Genomic DNA, 20,113 nt, shown 5'->3' with positions numbered 1-20,113 from the left:
ACCACAGCAAAGCAGAACTAACACTTCAGCCATTCATCTGAGAGAAACGCACCTGTGCTATTATCAGATACAATGTCTGCATTAATAACAGCCAGGGACAGAATCTGTGATCTTCCTCCGACACGTCACACCAGCAGGTTTGGGCAACAATAGATTAATATTAGATCCTCTGTATGATGAGTCACCACTCAGACTGTTTACAGGAGTACTGGAGTGTGGAGGCGGACAGAGTAATGCTCATGCCCAGGAAACCGAACCCTGGAGTGGAACCAGAGTAATTGTGTGGGTTAGTATTCAAGGCCGGATGTGGTTCCACTTCTGTAAGAGCAGATGTAAAACCAACATGAAGTCAAAATAGACCTTATTTGCTTTCTTAATGCATTTTCCTGGTCTTATGAATGATTCATCGGTGCATGTTATTTTAAAGAAAATTGTCTTTGTATACTCTGATCCACTGGTTCTCAAACTTTTTTATTTGAAGGCCCCCCCCCCATATAGTCCAACACAATATTCAAATGACCCTCAATACAAGGGAATATATTTCCTCTGGTATTTCTTATACAAAGCTGCTTGTTTTCCAAAAAAAAAAATTATAACAAAAACATGTAAGTGTTGGTATTTTAACTAACCACAATTAATTTAGTTATTCCAGAAATGTTAAGAACTAAATATTTTTTTTCAAAGAATTTTTTTTTTTTTTTTTGCATTTCAATAAACTCAGAACATATTCATCAATCTATATTGTATTAATATATTCATTTATATGATGAAACAACTTGGATAATGTGGAAGAGCAATGCAGAAATAGTTTTTTTTTGAAAAATATTGATTCCACTTATAATGATCCAACCAATTCCTGAAGTAAAAAATAAGTGCTTCATTATCATATTTCACATTATGAAAGTAGAATAGGTTTAAAATAGTGCTGTAAAATCAATTATTCCCAATTCATCGCATCTAACATAAAAGTTTATGTAATATGTGTGACATTATATATATACACACACACACACACACACACACACACACACACACACACACACACACACACACACACACACACACACACATAGAAACACACATATTATATAAACACAAACTTTTATGTTAGATGCAATTAATCGATTTGACAGCACTGAAATTTTGACTTTAGCGGGGTGACTTGTTCTATTTATCTATTTTATCTTTACTATTTTATATAATTAAATTTTCCATATGTATGTTGTCATATAAATAAAAAATAACGTAAAAAAAACAAACTAAAAAAGTTCATTCATTTATTACATGGATTCATATTAGTTTGACTTTTTTTTTCCAGCAACAATTTTGTATTTCGGTTGTAATACTGATTTATTGTTATCTTGGAAGACATTTCTTCACACATAACTGAATCAAATGTTTTCTATAATGATTTAATAGATAACAGCTGTTCCCCCAAATTCCTATAGATAATTCCATAACTGCGCGTGATGCATTAGAACGCGAAACGAAACGCCAAACATATTAATACTTGTGTTTTAATTGCAAATATTTTAAACGCATTTGCCTTGCCCATTTTTCTGTGCGTATACTGCTTTGCATAAGTCAGTCTTCCACCGGCCCATGCAGCTGCTCTTTAAACAGTTCAGTGCATTTTCCCTCCGTCCCTTGGCAGCTTTGTGGAATGTTTGTTTGTGAGACTTGTAAGTTAATTTGCAAGTAGGCCGAGAGAGCTAGTTCCGTGCGGTCAGGACCACAGATGTGACTAAACTGCCCAAGGCCACCACCAGAGCTCCAAGCAGAAACTTCCAAGAAATTCCCTGAAACAGAGTAAGAAACGAGATCAAACGAAGGAGGCACTCGGAGGCCAGCACTGGCACATTTTGAAAGGATTTTTTCCCACCACTTTTATGCTCTTCACTAGGTGGTAGTCAGTCACTTACAAACGGCTTCTTTTTGGGCGGGGGTGTCAGAAATGGCGCTATGTTTTCGCCAAACACTTGAGCTGGTTTAGCTTGCCAACTCTGGGTCTCATTTTCCCCCGCTTGTCTTTTTACCAGTTTGGACAGTTCAGCATGAATAGCCTATAAAATACATTATAAAGAAAAAAAGATTAGCATTCAAAACCCTAATACAAGGCAAAACACAACAACTTTCATCCTGTGTGAACTTTGTACAGTTCTGTGAGGAAAACATGCGCTGCTGTTGCTAACACTGACCAACAGATGGTGCCATTTCACTGACAGCAAGCTGCGTTTCAGGACAGTCATGATTGGGTTTCCACATGTCAAACCATCGTGCTTATAAAAGCAACTCCCCTTCATCTCAAAGGTAAAACGCATATTAAGAAGGGTTTGTTAAATAATTCTCAGAGCAGCATTAACTTAGTAGTTGTTGTTGCTTGTAAATGACGAGAGTGAGCTGCTCATGTTAAGTTTTAAACACAATAGTTAACCCAAAAAATGAAAATTCTGTCATTAATTACTCACCCTCATGTCATTCCAAACCCGTAAGACTTTCGTTCATCTTCAGAACACAAATGAAGATGTTTTTGATGAAATTTCAGAGCTTTCTGTCTCTTCATTGACAGCTACGCAACTGACACTTTGATGCTTCAAAAAGTTCATAAAGAGATCGTAACACTAATCCATATGAATTGAGCGGTTTTGTCCAAATTATCTGAAGATACACGATCGCTTTATATGATGAACAGATTGAATTAAGTCTTTTATTCACATATAAACATTCATCAACTCACACCTCAGTTGTGGTAAACATAAGCTCAAGCATGTTCGCTTGACGTGCGAGAACCAATGAGGTTCATTCTCGTGTTACGCAGCACGTTTGAACTTCAGCAAGAACCAATGAGGTTAATTCTCGTGCAGCGCGTTTGAGTTTCAGCAAGAACCAATGAAGTTTGATCCTGTGCATCAAACATTTTCGGTTGAGCTTCTGTTTGTTCGCTGAACAATGTTTATATTTTAATAAAATACTAAATTAAGTCTGTTCATCATATAAAGCGATGAAGTCTCTTCAGAAAAATCACTCTATTCATATGGATTATTTTTACTATTGGTTAAACTTTTTGAAGCATCAAAGTGGTAGTTGTCAATGGAGGGACAAAAAGCTCAGATTTCATCAAAAAGATTTTCATTATTGTTCTAAAGATGAACGAAACCTTACAGGTTTGGAATGACATTAGGGTGAGTAATTAATGACTGAATTTTTCGGTGAACTATCCCTTTAAATCTGCTTCTTGTATTCTCGTAGATTGATATATTGCTTGACCTTGATTTTATCAGTTGCGAGGATCTGGTCTTTGACAGATATCACTTTATTGAACTTTTTGTTTGCCTTTCTACTTTAACACCATTCACATTTCATAACCCATTTGGAATGGTCTGAACATTTTCCTTAGAATATAATGGGTACAGATTTGCCTACATGTATAATTACAATCCAAATCCATTAACACAGACCATACACTTAAGAGACTGATAACAGGCTGAAATGTATTGCAGCACAAGTATTTGATCCCATGCCGTTTCTGACTCTATGATCTTAATTTGAATTTTGCAATGAGTTACCTCCTGAGGAAAAGTTTGCTTTTTGCCCTGCCTTCCAGACGGGGTGTCATTATAGCAACAGCAGATATTTTAGTTTTGTCTAGACATAGCTCACTCTTCACCATGAGCACTCTGGGTCAAAGCTCAGTTTGAGGGGACCTGAGATCACTCACAAAATCACTCAGGCCCAGATACAATCTGAGGATTTTCTTTGCTTCAGTTTTTTATTATATTATGTTATTCAATTATATTGTATTGTATACAAAATATAAAGTTGGGATAATATAATAAAATAAAAATTATTACAGCATGAACATTTTTTTTTATTGCATTATGGCCTTTCATGAAGGAATCAGATATGACATTTTGTTAATTTTTTCCAAACCATAATATTTTTCAGTGTTATGATTGAATGAATTGTTCTGTTTATTGCGTCTCGCATGTCATAAACAGCTTTAGTGTATTCAGTGCTGATTCACTTTATTACAGGAAGGCTAGTGAGAGGATGTGTGTGTAACTTTGTGTCCATTTAGTGGCTCCAGACAGCCGTAATCTTGGTGGCTGCTCTGAGGATTTGACAGACTAACTACTCTCAAAGGCATGACAGAACAAGTTTTGGTTCGGTGGATTGTAACACTGCACAAAAGTAACTCTCTGCTAGGAGTCTACCCGTAGAAACAAATATTGTTTGCATGCACTCTTACTGACAGATTTGGTGGAATTTCTCCGGACGTTTGTGTTGTAAATTTATACAGACCTGTTGAAAAACTGTGATAGGGCCATGAATAAAAGAAAAAATGCAAGTGGCCAGCCATTTTGTTCACAACTTAACTAGGCCAAATCGATCCACAATCCTGAACAAAGCCATGAATCATTCTCTGTTCCAGGACTCATTTAAAGTATTTTTGGAAAGAACACTGAAAGCTCAATAGAATCATAAACTTAAATATTACATGCACCTTTCATTAAATACAAACACTTCATCCCTGACCCACAGAGAGTATGAGCTGACATTGAATTTGAAATAAAACTCAATATCACTGCTCCAGTTAGGCCAGGTATTTCACAAAGGCCTTGGTTGAACCGTAAATAGCTAATGGGATTTTCTGTTGCCAGTTAACGTGAAATGTAGATGTGTTCAGGAGATACGGTTCCGTCTCTCACCTTAGTGGACGGCTCCAGTTTCAAAGCCTTCTTCAGGGTCTCCATGGCCTCCTCATAATCGCCCTTGTCAGATAAAAGCTGCAGACACAGTTTACATTTCCAGATTACAGTTAATATGACTCTTTGTCTCATTTTAAAATGACGTTTTCGTTTCAAAACACTCTCCTTCCACACTAGCGTTCGGTATAAACATAGATATCTATTGGTACAATAAGCGTTTTCAAATTCATCCACTTGGGAGTGTGTTTTCAAAAAGCTCCGTCTTTGTTTGTGTGGACCGAAACGGAGAGAAAAAAATGCGTTTTCAGACGAAAACGTATTAGTGTGGACAAGGCCTAAGCCTGAAGGACTTGATTAGATTGATCAGGTGAGTTTAAAGGGATACTTCACCGTTTTTTCATATTAAACTATGTTATTCCCTTAACTAAGACGAGTTGATACATACCTCTCTCGTCTCAGTGCGTGGACTCAATCGCTCTGGCGTGCGGCGACACTTTGATAGCACTTAGCTTAGCCCAGTTCATTCATTAGGGTCCAAACAGAGATGAAGCTAGAAGCGACAACCAAACACCTCCACGTTTTCACTATTTAAATACAGTTACACGAGTAGTTACACGACCAAGTATGGTGACACAAAATAAAACGTGGCACTTTTCTAAGCGGCTAAAAAGGATAACTATAATGTATGGCGGAATAGCACTTGGGTGCACTTCGACTCGGCGCAGTAAAAAGTCACATTGGTTCTAATGACAGAAGTGAGAGGGAGAGGATTTTTCAGGCGTGACTTTTTACTGCGCCGAGTCGAAGTGCTCCCAAGTGCTATTTACTTGGTCGTGTAACTGTATTTAAAGAGGGAAAACGTGGAGGTGTTTGGTCGCTTCTAGCTTCATGTCTGTTTGGTTCCTAATGAATGAACTGGGCTAAGATAAGTGCTATCAAAGTGTCGCCGCGCGCCAGAGCGTTTGAGTGCACGCACTGAGACGAGAGAGGTATGTATCAACTCGTCTTAGTTAATGGAATAACATAGTTAAATATGAAAAAACGGTGAAGTATCCCTTTAACTAGGGTTGAAGCTTAACTGTGCAGGGCTATGCTTGTTGAATAATATTCACCCATACCTTTCCTTTTCTGAATAACGCTTTGACATTCAGGGGATCGAGAAACAGCACATCTTGACTGGTGTGCAGCGCCTCATCGAAATGTCCAAGCTTGAGCTGGGCTGCTGCCAGGTTATTCAGACATTTTACCCGGTAGTCGTTCACCTCTTCTTCTTCTGCCTCACAGCTTTGACCGTCTGTAGGAGGATACAATTGTACAGACCCACTGTAGTAATGCAAAACACCAGCCATTCATTTCGAGGAAATGATAAACAATGAAAAATGTGTTTGTTTGATATCGATCCAGCGTAAACTGTACAGTAGAATCTGATTGGTCAAGCAGTGTTCAGTCCAGCAGCACTGGGACTTTCACTAGTGATTTAAAACACTGCTTTATAAAGCTTCGAAACTTTTGAAATTGAAAACGTATCAAATTGCCGAAGTCAGGTGATTTAAGCTGTTACGTTCTCTCTGAACCCATGAAATAGCTTCTATCTGGTTTTTACCTGCCCTAGGATAATTTTTATGCATTTTCAGACATTTTGAATGAATTAATTGTATAATTAAAAGCCAAAGTTGTAGTTAATAGTCTCTTCTTGGCCTGATTAACCAAGCCTTCAATAAAACGAACTAAAACAAGCCCTACAATTTCTTAAAATAACACATATTATACATACTCGATATTTAGATTTGTTAATGTTAATTTTCTATTTAATAGGCTACATTTTCAATAAAACATTTGCAAGTTTTGATAAAAGGTGTTTTTATGCATGTTTGGGCTGAGTTTTCATTGCATTTACACCGTTCTTACCAGTAGGTGACTCAACCAGATAATCATTTTGCAAAGCAATTGGTTCAGTTGATTTAAAGTTTTGAAAAGCTTCGTTTTTCACATCATTACTTTTGACTCCAGAGAGACTATTAGCCTGTGCATTAGTGGTGGGGATTTTACATTGGCTCTTTCTGCAGGTTACATCACTGCACCAGTAGGTGGCGACAAGTGACTATTTTTATCATTCATTAATTTATTCATTCATTCAACAATGCTGATTAAGGGGCTGTTTACACGACACCGTTTACAACTAAAAATGTAAAAACTTTTTATGCGTTTTGGCCGTTCGTTTACACGACAACTGCATTTTGGGTGCCTGAAAACGCTTCGTGTAAACAACAAAAACGTGAAACTCTGAAGACGATGACGTCATGCACATGCGTATTACATGTTCAGTCTATAGTGTTTCATCGCCATCTAATGGTACCATCTGGCAGCAAAATACAGCGTTTTTAGTTGTTTTTGTGGATCCGTGTGAATGGGAATCATTTTGACAGTGGTGTTGTCTGTACGCGGAAAACACAAAGGGAAAAAGGTATCCGTTTAAACATATCGTTGTTGTGTAATCGTACCCAAATTCAGGAATAAAAGTGAGCTTCTTTATGAGTGAGTCATTGAATCAGTCACTTAACTGATTTGTTTAATAACACTGATTAATTTAGGAATGAAACACCTAGTCTAGTGTTTGTTGCTCAGAGGCTAAGATCAATTGCATTGTTGCTTTGTTTGGATCCATTTGCAGCAGACACTGATTAGCAATTTATTACCAAAATGTGTCTAAAATGCAACTCAATATAACTTTACTGAACCCTTGTATAAAAGCAACTCACAATCGTGAACGTGTTTTTGCGTTTGTCACTGGAATGGAAAAACGTGAGGTCTCGGGGCTTAAAAAAACCTTTTTAAGGTAAAGGTTAAAGAAAAAGGGTCTGTCTACCAAGTGTTTACATAGAAACATAATGGAAAAGCAAAAATGTGTTATGTGTGAATGGCCATGTGATACTGCATAAATATAATATTGATTGATTAAATGCGATTGCTGATTGTGGAAACCATGTTGCCAACAGTCATTTCATTGGATATCAGAGTGACTTAGTGTTCGTCTTCTTACACATAATCTTTTCCCGAAATAATTTATAAAATTTCTGCTTAGTGGGATATGTACAGTATATGAATGTAGAAAAATATTGTGTAGAAAATGAGGGAGAGTCTAATATGCGATGCTTGAGTGGTCAGTGGAGACTGTGGCGATGTGGAGATCACTTCTGCATATGTGGTCATTATCAGTCTAATCCAAAGCGGTGCTTTGCACTTTACTGTCTCATTACTGTCAAACGTTCCTCTCAAGATGGGCCAGGCTTTCCAGCAATTACCATGATTAAGGAGGTGGAAATAACATGTAGATTTATTACGTTTGATTAGCGTAGGGTTTAATAAGAGCGTTTCTCAGGGTGGTCACAGCTTGCAGACATGACTGAGCATTCCGATGACATGATTATTGATCAAATAGATTAGCTGAGCTGCTAGGACTGGGCTGAATTGAGAGCTATTACAAGGGTTTTCTCCATCGCCAGTGAATGATTTATTAGAGACCATGAAGCTGATAGAAAAATTATATAGTGTGTATGAGTATGGGTTAACTTATGGTATTGGTTAAACAGTAGTATTTGTAATTAGTAATCAGCTTAGTCTTTATAGTAATATGCAATTTATTTACACTACCGTTCAAAAGTTTGGGGTCAGTACGATTTTTTTAATGTTTTTAAAAGAAGTATCTTCTGCTCACCAAGGCTGCATTTATTTGATTAAAAATACAAACAAAAACAGTAATATTGTGAAATATTATTCCAATTTAAAATGACTGTTTTCTATTTTAATATATTTTAAACTGTAATTTATTCCTGTGATCAAAGCTGAATTTTCAGCATCATTACTCCAGTCGTCACATGATCCTTCAGAAATCATTCTAATATGATGATTTGATGCTCAAGAAACATTCATTATTATTATCAGTGTTGAAAACAATTTTTTTTTCAAAATTCTTTGATGAATAGAAAGTTCAAAAGAACAGCATTTATTTAAAATAGAATATTTTCTAACATTATAAATGTCTTTACTGTAACTTTTGATCAGTTTAACTCATCCTTGATGAATAGAAGTATTGATTCCCCCAAAAATAAAATTAAAATTCTTACTGACCCCAAACTTTTGAACGGTAGTGTTTAATGTTACAAAAGCTTTAGATTTCAGATAAATGCTGTTCTTTTGAACTTTCTATTCATCATAGCATCATGGAATAAAAATGTAAATAACTGTTTTCAACATTGATAATAATCATAAATGTTTATTGAGCATCAAATCATCATATTAGAATGATTTCTGAAGGATCATGTGACACTGAAGACTGGAGTAATGATGCTGAAAATTCAGCTTTGATCACAGGAATAAATTACACTTTACTGTATATTCACATAGAAAACAGCTGTTTTAAATTGGAATAATATTTCACAATATTACTGTTTTTGTTTGTATTTTTAATCAAATAAATGCAGCCTTGGTGAGCACAAGATACTTCTTTTAAAAACATTAAAAATCTTACTGACCCCAAACTTTTGAACGGTAGTTTGTATATATATACAATAATATTTATGTATAATACTGCATATAATATTTATAAATATTCAGTTTTTTTATTATTATTGAGATCTGTGTCCTTATGCATTTATGTTTCTCCATGTTCTGGCTTGTTCCTGATTAATGCATTATGTGACACAGGTGTTTGAAGGGCGCTGTGGTTTGAATTACCCTGTGTGCGTGTCGTGAGCACATCTAAGGCCATGCAGTAAGCCTGTGATGCCATGCTGTACTCTTCCCTCTGGAAGTAGAAGTTTCCTCGCTCGCGTTTCTGGTTGCCGATTCGGATCCGGTCGGGGACGGGCAGTGAAAGGGGGTCTTGCTTTTCTCTGAAGCCTAGGAGTTGCAGCTGATACAGGAGAGGTGCCCAGGCTGGTATATCAGGCTCCCTGCCAATAAAACACAAACACAGCGATGAAGCGCCATTCATTTTCTCGCCATTCAAGAGCTCATTTTCTCTCAGTTGTTGACAATTAGCCACTGCCTTATCTATCTATCTATCTATCTATCTATCTATCTATCTATCTATCTATCTATCTATCTATCTATCTATCTATCTATCTATCTATCTATCTATCTATCTATCTATCTATCTATCGTCTATCTATCTATCTATCTATCTGTCTATCGTCTATCTATCTATCGTCTATCTATCTATCTATCTATCTATCTATCTATCTATCTATCTATCTATCTATCTATCTATCGTCTATCTGTCTATCTATCTATCTATCTGTCTATCGTCTATCTATCTATCTATCTATCGTCTATCTGTCTATCTATCTATCTATCTATCTATCTATCTATCTATCTATCTATCTATCGTCTATCTATCTATCTATCTATCTATCGTCTATCTGTCTATCTATCTATCTATCTATCTATCTATCTATCTATCTATCTATCTATCTATCTATCTATCTATCTATCTATCTATCTATCTATCTATCTATCTGTCTATCTGTCTATCTGTCTGTCTATCTATCTGTCTGTCTAGGCCTATCGTGTCTTCCTGATTCCTGGCTGTGTTTATTATGTACTATAGATACTTCAATTACTGTTAGACAGTTTTAGAGATGTTGGCAGTTAGTGGAAGCTATTTTTATTCTCTGTCTTTTTTAAAAAATATATCTTATTTCGAGTAAGTCTGTTATTTTTGTGCTGCGGTATTGTGGCTGTTTTTGTTAAAGAGAAGGGGAGAGAGAGAGAGGGGAATGGTAGAGCTGCTGTTTTGAACACTGGCTGCCTGCTGCCTTTTGAGAGGCAAAGGGCTTGTATCCAGTGTGTGTGTGCTCTGTCCTCACTTTGCCCAGATCTGAACTCTAGTCCTGGCAGAGGCCTCTTTAGAAGACCATATGCTCTGGCGGATTGAGGCTTGTGTCAAAAAAACAACAACTATTCTTTCAGTATTCTTCAGGAAGGTAGAAATGAATGATGACGACATGATAAAAAAAACGTTGCTTGCTTTTCTGGTGGACTACAAATTTCTCTGTGGTATTCTTTGAGCATTGTTTTGAATTAACACTGTAAAAAGTTTTTCACACACACACACACACACACACACACACACACACACACACACACACACACACACACACACACACACACACACACACACACACACACACACACACACACACACACACACACACACACACACACACACACACACACACACACACACACACACACACAGAGAGAGAGAGAGAGAGCCACAAAACTCTTTGAGCATTGTCTTGAATTAACACTGTAAAAAGTGATATCTCTCTCACACACACACACACACACACACACCGGGCCACAAAACCCCACTCTTCCTCAACTGGAAAGACACATACACCGAAGTTAACCTGAATGTTTTATTGAGGTCGACTTTTTTATGTTTGGTTCTTTGGCACTCCAATTAATTATGCGGGGGAGAAAAAAACCCTGTAATTTAAAAATTTACCTCATATTTTCCTTTCATATTTTAATAAGTTCCTTTCACTTCATCAAATTATTCAACACTCTAGCATTACACCTCATAACATTTTGCCTGACTAATTATTCTGATTTTGTCATCTTAGAGAAATTATAACAACTTTGCATGAAACCGTGTTGGCTAATGAGGCATATTCTAAAATAATGTAGTGAATATATTGATTATTATATATATGTATATGTGTATATGTGTATATGTGATGGACCAAGTTATCAGTAATTTGTCATTGGAATTCATAGTACAGCCATGATTATTCGTGGTTCTACTATGAATTCCAAAGAAAATATCTGATAACTCGGTCCATCACAAATAGCAAGCATCCCTCTTTCTCTCTGATCGACTGCTCGATGCATCACTTCTGTCACATCTTTTAGCGCATCAATACGTCTGTCAATATTTATCATCCGAGGCAGTGGTTTCAAAATAGCCTCTTGCGAGATCTGTTTCATGTTTTGTGATATATCACCTACAGAACTCATTTCCCATCCACACATGGCAATGATAATAATAATTTGTAACCCCATGGATTTTATATCCTACTTTTCTCTGCCTATACCCAGCATTTGCTGCAAAGAGCTAAATAAGATCATGAACTGACAGAGATGTTGTAGGAGCTGAACAGGAGGATCCCAGGGGTCCATGGGATAAACTACCTTTCCCACACAACCTAATCTGGCCTTATTATTTCTCAGTATTTGGTCACATGACTGCACATAAATCAATAGACTGACAAATAAAAGGCCTGAAACTGAGTCAATTCCACTGTGCACATTTATTAAGTGTGTTCTCGTAAGATAAAAGAGGATCAGGCCTGGTGTGAAAGAGTCAGCTAACTTGTCACAGTTTGACGTTCTTCAGCAAAAACATACATGTTTGTACAGCTGGAGTTTTTCAGTACAGTTCATGGTTTTCAGTAAATTGGAGTGTTAATATCAGTCAGCTGGCGAGCTGTCAAATCCAAAGCCTCTGAAACTAGATAACATGTGACTGTAGGGTTTGTGCTGCTGCTTTGTGCAACTTAATGAGATTCACAAAACACACAATTGAACTATTATCAGAATCAGAGTGAATGATAACTCTGTAAAATATTAACTGTATTAACACTGAAGACTGGAGCAATGATGCTGAAAATACAGCTTTACCATCACACGAATACAGTACGTTAAAAAAGTTATTTAAAATTATTTAAATAATTATTTTTAACATTATTACACTTTTTTTTTACTGTGTTTTGTATACAGCCTTGGTGAGCATAAAATATTACTTAAAAAAATAAATAAATGGGACTGACCACAAACTTTTGAACAGTAGTGTATTAAACTACTTTTTAAATTATCAAAATTATTTCTTAAAATTATTATTAAATAACTATTTAATTGAATATAATCATGTTTCTTATTATTTTAGTTATCAGTTATGTATATATTACATTTAATGTTGTTTCGTTCCCCATGATTTGTTTTTGTATGATAGTGCTCTATACATATTTATTAGTCATAGTTCATAAGGCCAGTTTTGGTCAACTTTAATTCATCATGTGGCCTTCTGTTTTACCACCCGTTTCATTATGTTAGTTATCAGTATAATTGAAAGTACAAAGCAGATGTGTGTATTTAACGTATGTTAGTGCATTAACATCAGTTCATGAAATATTCCGTTATGAACTGCACCAAAATGGCTCCCATAATGTCAATACCAATTTCTAGCAAAGTATTTTAATGTTAATTTAACAGGATGTTATAGTGCAGGAGCAGCTTTGCATGTATGTGTGCATTCTTATTTGTTTATTTGTGTGTGTGTGTGTGTATGCTTGCCAAGATGCAGTTCAGGGTCCATTTGATCAGCTAACCACTTTGGATAGTATTTGATTGGAAGGAGAGACGGAAGTAAAAAAAATAAAATAAATGTTAGGTAAATATTTGATCAATTTTCTATGATCATTGGCAGCTGTTGACGGCCATTGTTTTGGAAAACTCTTCATATAAAACCTTAAGAGACACAGAAGAGTCTGTTTGTGCATACTGAGATTCACAGATTGCAAAAGAGGAAGTGTGTACCATATAAATCCTTATCAGTTTGTCTATATTAAAACCATTGAAGGTCAACTTTTAATGATAGCAGCTTTTCATCTGTGTCAGTCACATTATGTGTATGTGATATTAGAGTAGATTATAACAATAACACTTCTAAGGTCGGGTCTCTTCCTTTCCTTCCACAGTGAAATGAGATCCAGTCACTGAACTTACATTGTCATTGGCGTGCGAATCAGGGTGTAAGGAGATAGCTCTGTTATGTCACCTTATACATATTGCAGCTACATAGTGTATTGACACATTTATGTGTGTATACATTAAATGAATAGGAAATATAATAATTAGGGTCATTTTGATAACATAATGTAAATTTTGTTTTATTTTTTTATTTGATACTTTTGGTGGTCTACTTGTGAACAATTGATGTTATGAATATTTATTTTCCTGATCAATATAGGGTTGGGTATCGTTTGAATTTTAACTATTCTGATTCTTATTGATTTCTACTTTCAATTCCAATTTGGTAAAAAAAAAACTTAGATATCATTCACATTTATTCTAAGTCTAATTGCAAAACATTTCATTATAACTGAATACCATGAGCAAACATCACCAGGCTAAAGAACACTTACACAAGGAACTTTTGCCTATATGGTTTAAATACCATAATAAAACAACTACCTTATAATATAAATTTTAAGCATAATTAAAGACAAATGCTCAGTAATTAAAACAGAACAAATTAGCAAACGCACATATACAACTGAACAAAGATATACGATTGAAATAAACAGTGTAATCAAATGTAAAATAACACTGCACTTTATAAATAAAATATCCATTAAAGGACAAGTTCGGTATTTTACACTTAAAGCCCTGTTTACAGATCGTATCTGATGAAATAGAACGGTTAAGATTAAAATTTGGACACATGCTGCTGTCCCGAGAATTTTAGGTTTATTTCGCTTCCCCCCACCACCCCCACAATGGTTGTCTATATGCACTGGAAGATTTCGTCCTAAAAACACATTAAACTTTCGTTTACAAAGACGTGAAACTCACCGAGAGGTCAGGGGTGTTCACTGATATGTTCCATCAAAAATCGCTGAAAAAGATGCATTCCAACAGGTTTTATCGTAGTTTTTGTCCAACTCCATTGACTTAATAGGACGTGCTGTGAGACCGCAGCACCTTTACGATATTACTCCACCGCTTCTTCTTCTGCTTCTTCTGTGTATTCAATGAAATGCCCGTGGTTTGCTTGCAATTGGCAAAGGTGCATTATCGCCACCAACTGGGCTGGAGTGTCTATTATTCAAGCTCTCAACGGAAGAATCACGGGTGTGACGCGTTTGGCAAAATAGGTCCACAAAAGCGAAATAAACCTAAAATTCTCGGGACAGGAGCATGTGTCCAAATTTTTATCTTAACCGTTCTATTTCATCAGATACGATCTGTAAACAGGGCTTTAAGTGTAAAATACCGAACTTGTCCTTTAACAATATAGTTAGTTACAAAAGTTATTCAGTCAAAGAACAGCGAGTGAATTTTCTCTTTGTCTTTTGTTGTTTTGTTGTTGTCGACGGCAGCAGGAATATTAGGCTGCTGTCACTTTAAGAGTGGCACGGATCCAATATACTGATATGTTTTCTTTGTCAACTGTTTATGTTCACTTAAAGGGATACTCCACTTTAAAATGAAAATTCTGTCATCATATACTCACCCTCATGTTGTTTCAAACCTGTATGAATTTCTTTCTTCTGCTGAACAGAAAGGAAGATATTTAGAAGAATATCAGTAACCAGACAGTTTCTGGTCTCATTGACTTCCATAGTATATATTTTTTCCTACTATGGAAGTCAATGGTACCAGAAACTGTCTGGTTACTCCCCCCCCCCCCCCCCCCACTGATGTCACTTCTGTATGCATTCTGTATGTAACACCCATTTTTCACTCAGAAATACGTCACATTATAGAAATAAAATGGTTTGGAAATGATAATTCACATTGCCTTTTTCTTTGATTTATTTTTGTGTATTAAAACAGGTGCGACACAATAGATCTGACAAAGATAAATGGAACTCCATATGTTGGCCAGACTGTTTGGCCAGACTGTGTCGCTTTTAATTTGTTTTACGCAGATTTGTTCATTTCTTTTGTAGTGCTCTTGTGTGATTTTTATTTATTTTTCTCCCAATGAATATAAAAGAAAGTTCATCTAAGGTACAGTTTTTGAGTAATTGATCTTTTGGCTTAGTACAACACTTCAGGCTACGATGCACTTTTATTTCAACCCTCTCTGTACAGTAGCTAATCCAGGGGGGGACAATGCTTACATTCATATGAATGAGAGTTTTCCACAACACAAGCAAAACGGCCTCATATGACCATACACAACAAACACATGCCACTGTAAATATACTTTTCTGTAAGTTAACAGGTAAATGGCAGTGAACCAGAACAGTGCAGTGCAGATCATAACATGCTGGCCAAATTTAGCTAAAGTGTTCACCTCCCCTAATTTCTCAAGAGGTCAAAGTATATTCATTATGTAACATGGCACCGCACTGGAACACAGCACACACTGTACTGTATTTAGATCTATCTAATAGGTTAACAACACCGATGAAATGCCCAATCATAACCATCCACTTCCCTCCTTGACCCACTCTGCAGAAAGAAACCGCCCTTGTGCCGCACAAACGTATTTGTTCCTCTGGCCTTGATCCTTTTTTAGCTAAGGCTAGTCTTTTATCTTTTAACTCTATATCATTGCAGTAAGATAAACAAGCCATGCAATGAAAAGTGAAGCCTGGTCTTCGACACTGAGACATTTTGACTTTTTTTCTTTACTTTTTCAGTGACTGTTTCTGTGTGGAAGTGAGTGTGTATGTTCTTTATCAAAGGAGGATCTGGTAACTAAAGAGTCCATCTCCTGTAACCACGACCCTTGCTGTGGCATGACTCGCTTCTGCCTATACTGGACACATTATAAAACAACACATGATTTTTTTTTAATACACTAATGAGGGCCATGTTATAGCACATACAAAAATGAAAGTAAAATTATTCAATATTTAATTTGAATAATAACAAATAAATAATATTAAAGGGGCTGTAAATGTAAGAATTGTATGTTTTAATTGCTTTTTTATTGCCAATTCGGGAACAGCTTGTAAAGAAACATAAACGAGATCTTCCCCGACTTAGGTTGTCTATGAAAGCGAGTTGATGATTTTTATGTGAAGTAATGTTTTTGTCCGGAAAATTAAAAAAGAAGTAACGGTTACAACTTACTCGCGCTCCCAAAAGCTCATGCCGTTGACATGCAATGAATGCTTATCCAATGTTCAGGATAATGCTGAAAGAGCTATTCTGTACTGTAATGCCATGCAAAGAGATTAATTCACACTATAGTCTCACATACTTTGCCAGATCTATATAGTCTATAGTCTCAAATATCAAACTATCATAACAGTTTAATTTAAATGACCTCATCTGTCGACATGATAGCGGTGAATCGCAGAGCTGGTTCAAACATATCTACATCGCTATGATCAGATGCTATTTTAACTGCTGTTCCCTTTCGATACGGTTCACTCGTACAGCGTCGCTATCTTAACCTTGACACCCTTGGGCCCTTATTCATGCGCCCTGGACCAGGGCCCCAGAACAATTGTCGTTCCGCAGATCGAAGCACGGCGCGATTGGACTGGGTCTAGTGACTGAACCGTATCTAAAGGGAACATACTTGGTAACTAACGTGATCGAGTACTACGTCACCGGCTGTGCTTTTTACGCTGCACGACTCTGCTTTCGTCGCTTCAGTCGAATTGACCTGATTCCATATGGCAGAATGCCTGCTTATATAGTGGGATAGCCCCGCCCATTTTGGCGGGCTTTCTCCCCATAGGTTCGTACAGCTCCGCTTCTCAGCCATTGGTAATTGGTAACTCTTTAAAATGCAATTTTTGCAATTCACAATTAGAACCTTATGACTTTCTACTTATACCTTCCTAGTTGATCGCTTAGTTCTGTTGTGACTTGCCCAGCTTGTTAAACACACAACCCTGGGCTGGTCCGCAGAGAGATTGTGTTGTACTGGCTGAATTAAAGGCACATTAACTAGTTTACAAAGTAGTGCTATTGAGTCTAATTGAGAAGAGGAATTTGCCTAGAATTAACCTCCATGCATTTCAAAAACAAAAAAATTCAATTCCCCGGATAAGGGAACAAACTCTGCATCGCCTCGTGTTTGCGTCTAAGAAGAGATTACCATATGACGTGACGTGTAATCTTCGGCCAAAGTGCTCCCCTGGCACATTTGAAAGCATGTCTCACATGCAGATGTAAGAAGCCTTTAATGTCGCAACTAATAAGCCTTGCATTTTGCAGACAAAGCATCCCTATCAGACAAATGGCAGGAATTGGGCTTCCTCCGGGTTGAGCAAATTGACTTTGGGGACACTGGATGATTTCACTTTGATCATGAGTGTGAATCAACAGTCAGGTATTGTGATAATGCTAATTGGTTTCACAGTCTAGGCGTTTAATGGGGTCTGTGATCAGTTTGAAAATGAAACTCCACCTGTGAGTCATGATTTGCTGGACCATTTTCTTTATGAAGGCTTGAGTCATTTTTCAATTACACAAGGTTGCTGCTTCCACCTGCTTGCTCCCTGTTTTTTGTTTTTTTTAAGATAGCTATCACATTAAACGTTTACAGATACAGACACAGAGACACATTAATATATGGATTTGTGCATGTGTTGCAATGCAAATGACTTTTAATATCTAACACAGTTGTCAAATTCACTGGAAAACACTTTAAGATATGTAGGTCAGATGAGTTAATCATTTCAAGACAGAGGATACTAAAACTATTCCACAAATGACCTCAAGAAAGATCACAAGACAAAGTCTTTAAGTCTTTCTGCTTTTGAAACTCAACAGGTCAAAAGGCTTCAGAAGTGTGATTCTGCAACTGAACATCACAGATCTGTCCTCAATTCATAAATCTGTAAAAAGCTCCAGGCTGATAAATTAGATATTTCATAATTCCCATGGTTCGTTGCACATATCTGTTTTCCTGCCAGCATTAATGGGAAATGTGAGTATTTGATGAAGCCCTGAGGACTTGAAACTGAATAAATTTAGGTGTCAGGAAAGGGAGGCAGTTGTAAAGGCCCCGTGTATAAACCCTCAGGGCTGATTGGTCCTCAGGGGCTGATTTGAGCACAGAGGAGCTTAAAATGAGAAAGAGGTCCTGGGACTCTCCAATAAAACTGTAGCATGTCCTCTGAAACTATGTTCTGTACTTTTAGCAAAGTGTGGGAGTCGGACCCAGAAACAAGTCCTGATTGTTCAACTAGTTCCAAAAGTTCTAAATATGTGTTATACAAAATATATTGTTTATAATTTGATGCCAATACAACACTATTTTTAGGATTTTGCATGAAATCCATTTAAATGAGTAAAGCTAAAGTTTACGTAATCATTTGCATTGGGACTACATAAATAACGTTCATTGGCGAAACTGGGCAGGGGATTTCTAGTTCCCAGCGTGCTTTGAATGTGACTGGATAGGAAGAGCAAATTTTGAAATAACATATTTTATGTGTTTGTGAGCAAGATTTGAAAAGGGGAGACTATTTTAAAGGTGAACTAAGTAACTTTTTTTACCTTAACTGAACAGCTTCGGAGTCATTGGAATGGTTATATTACTTATTTCGGGTTGAATGGTGGTCGTTTCGCACCCCCCTGGTGCCCGTGAGCGGAAAATACGCACTTGCAACTTTGAGCCGGCGGCCGCGTCAGGAAGTCTCGCGTGAAATCAGGTCTCGCGATGTAAACAATTGAAAAAGAAAAAGAAATCTGCTAAAATGCTGTCATTATTGCGCTCCCTCACGCTGTCCGAACCCGAATGAAGAAGACGTTTTAAAGAATGTCCCATCTACTTTGATGTCGTTGATCTATAGCCTCTGGTGTCTGAGAATCAACAACGAGTTTTTACAACAGTGTTGTCAAATATCTATTCCGAAGCTGTGGGGGGAGCTCTAGAGAGAAACCTGCGAGCAAAAAGCGAGAATACAGCGAAGAAATCCCGAAGCTACTGAGTGCTGCTTTAATGAATATTGTTTAATGCTCTGTTATGGGATTTATAGGAGTTTTTGAGGATTTCTCACCCTCATGTCGTTCCAAACCCGTAAGATATCATTCATATTCGGAACACAAATGAAGATAGTTTTAATGAAATCTGAGAACTTTCTGTCTCTCAATTGACAGTCTATACAACTACTTTAAAGCCACAGAAAGGAAGTAAACCTCAATTTTATGAAGCGACACAAGTGCTTTGCGCAAAAACAACAACATATTTTACCACTTTATTTACATGCAACATCGTCTGCTCCCAAATCAACAACACACGTGTCGTGGTGCTTGTGAACGTGCGTTGGAGATTGATATTTTGTAATCAACGTGAGGTTGAGTAATTAATGACAGAGTTTTTGGGTGAACTATCCCTTTAAGGGATTTTGGTAAAAAGTCTCTTTCTATTTATCCTTGAACTTCCTGTCACACCAAACGTTGCATTTGGTAAAAGCCGTTACATTCAGCAGACTAATGTGCACTATTGCTGTGCACTACACATTACACTGTTTTTGAAAGCAATAATAATTTTTTTCAGCATGGATGCATTATTTGATCAAAAGTGGCAGTAAAGACATTAATAATGTCACAAAGATGTTTATTTCAAATAAATATCCTGTTCTTTTAAACTTTCCATTTATTGAAGAATCCCAAAAAATGTCACCGTTTCCACTAAAAAT

General features: G+C 36.7%; 1 protein-coding gene across 1 annotated transcript in view; it reads right to left on the bottom strand.

Moving 5' to 3' along the window:
- Positions 1-1,345: 1,345 nt before the first annotated feature.
- fkbp16 (FKBP prolyl isomerase 16) overlaps positions 1,346-20,113 on the bottom strand; it is a 49,575-nt gene continuing 30,807 nt past the window's right edge. Inside the window, exons 4-8 of the mRNA XM_082182669.1 lie at positions 9,444-9,661; positions 5,828-6,003; positions 4,710-4,787; positions 1,923-2,063; positions 1,346-1,799 (exon numbers count right to left, since the gene is read on the bottom strand). Coding sequence (XP_082038795.1) covers positions 1,713-1,799; positions 1,923-2,063; positions 4,710-4,787; positions 5,828-6,003; positions 9,444-9,661 — 700 coding nt within the window. The 3' untranslated portion in view covers positions 1,346-1,712. The remainder of the gene's footprint in view (positions 1,800-1,922; positions 2,064-4,709; positions 4,788-5,827; positions 6,004-9,443; positions 9,662-20,113) is intronic.

The sequence above is a fragment of the Leuciscus leuciscus genome (genome assembly GCF_965113295.1).
Source record: "Leuciscus leuciscus genome assembly, chromosome: 10".
Lineage (NCBI taxonomy): Eukaryota > Metazoa > Chordata > Actinopteri > Cypriniformes > Leuciscidae > Leuciscus > Leuciscus leuciscus.
The sequence above is the reverse complement of the archived record's forward strand: the minus strand, read 5'-3'. Positions and strand labels throughout refer to the sequence as shown.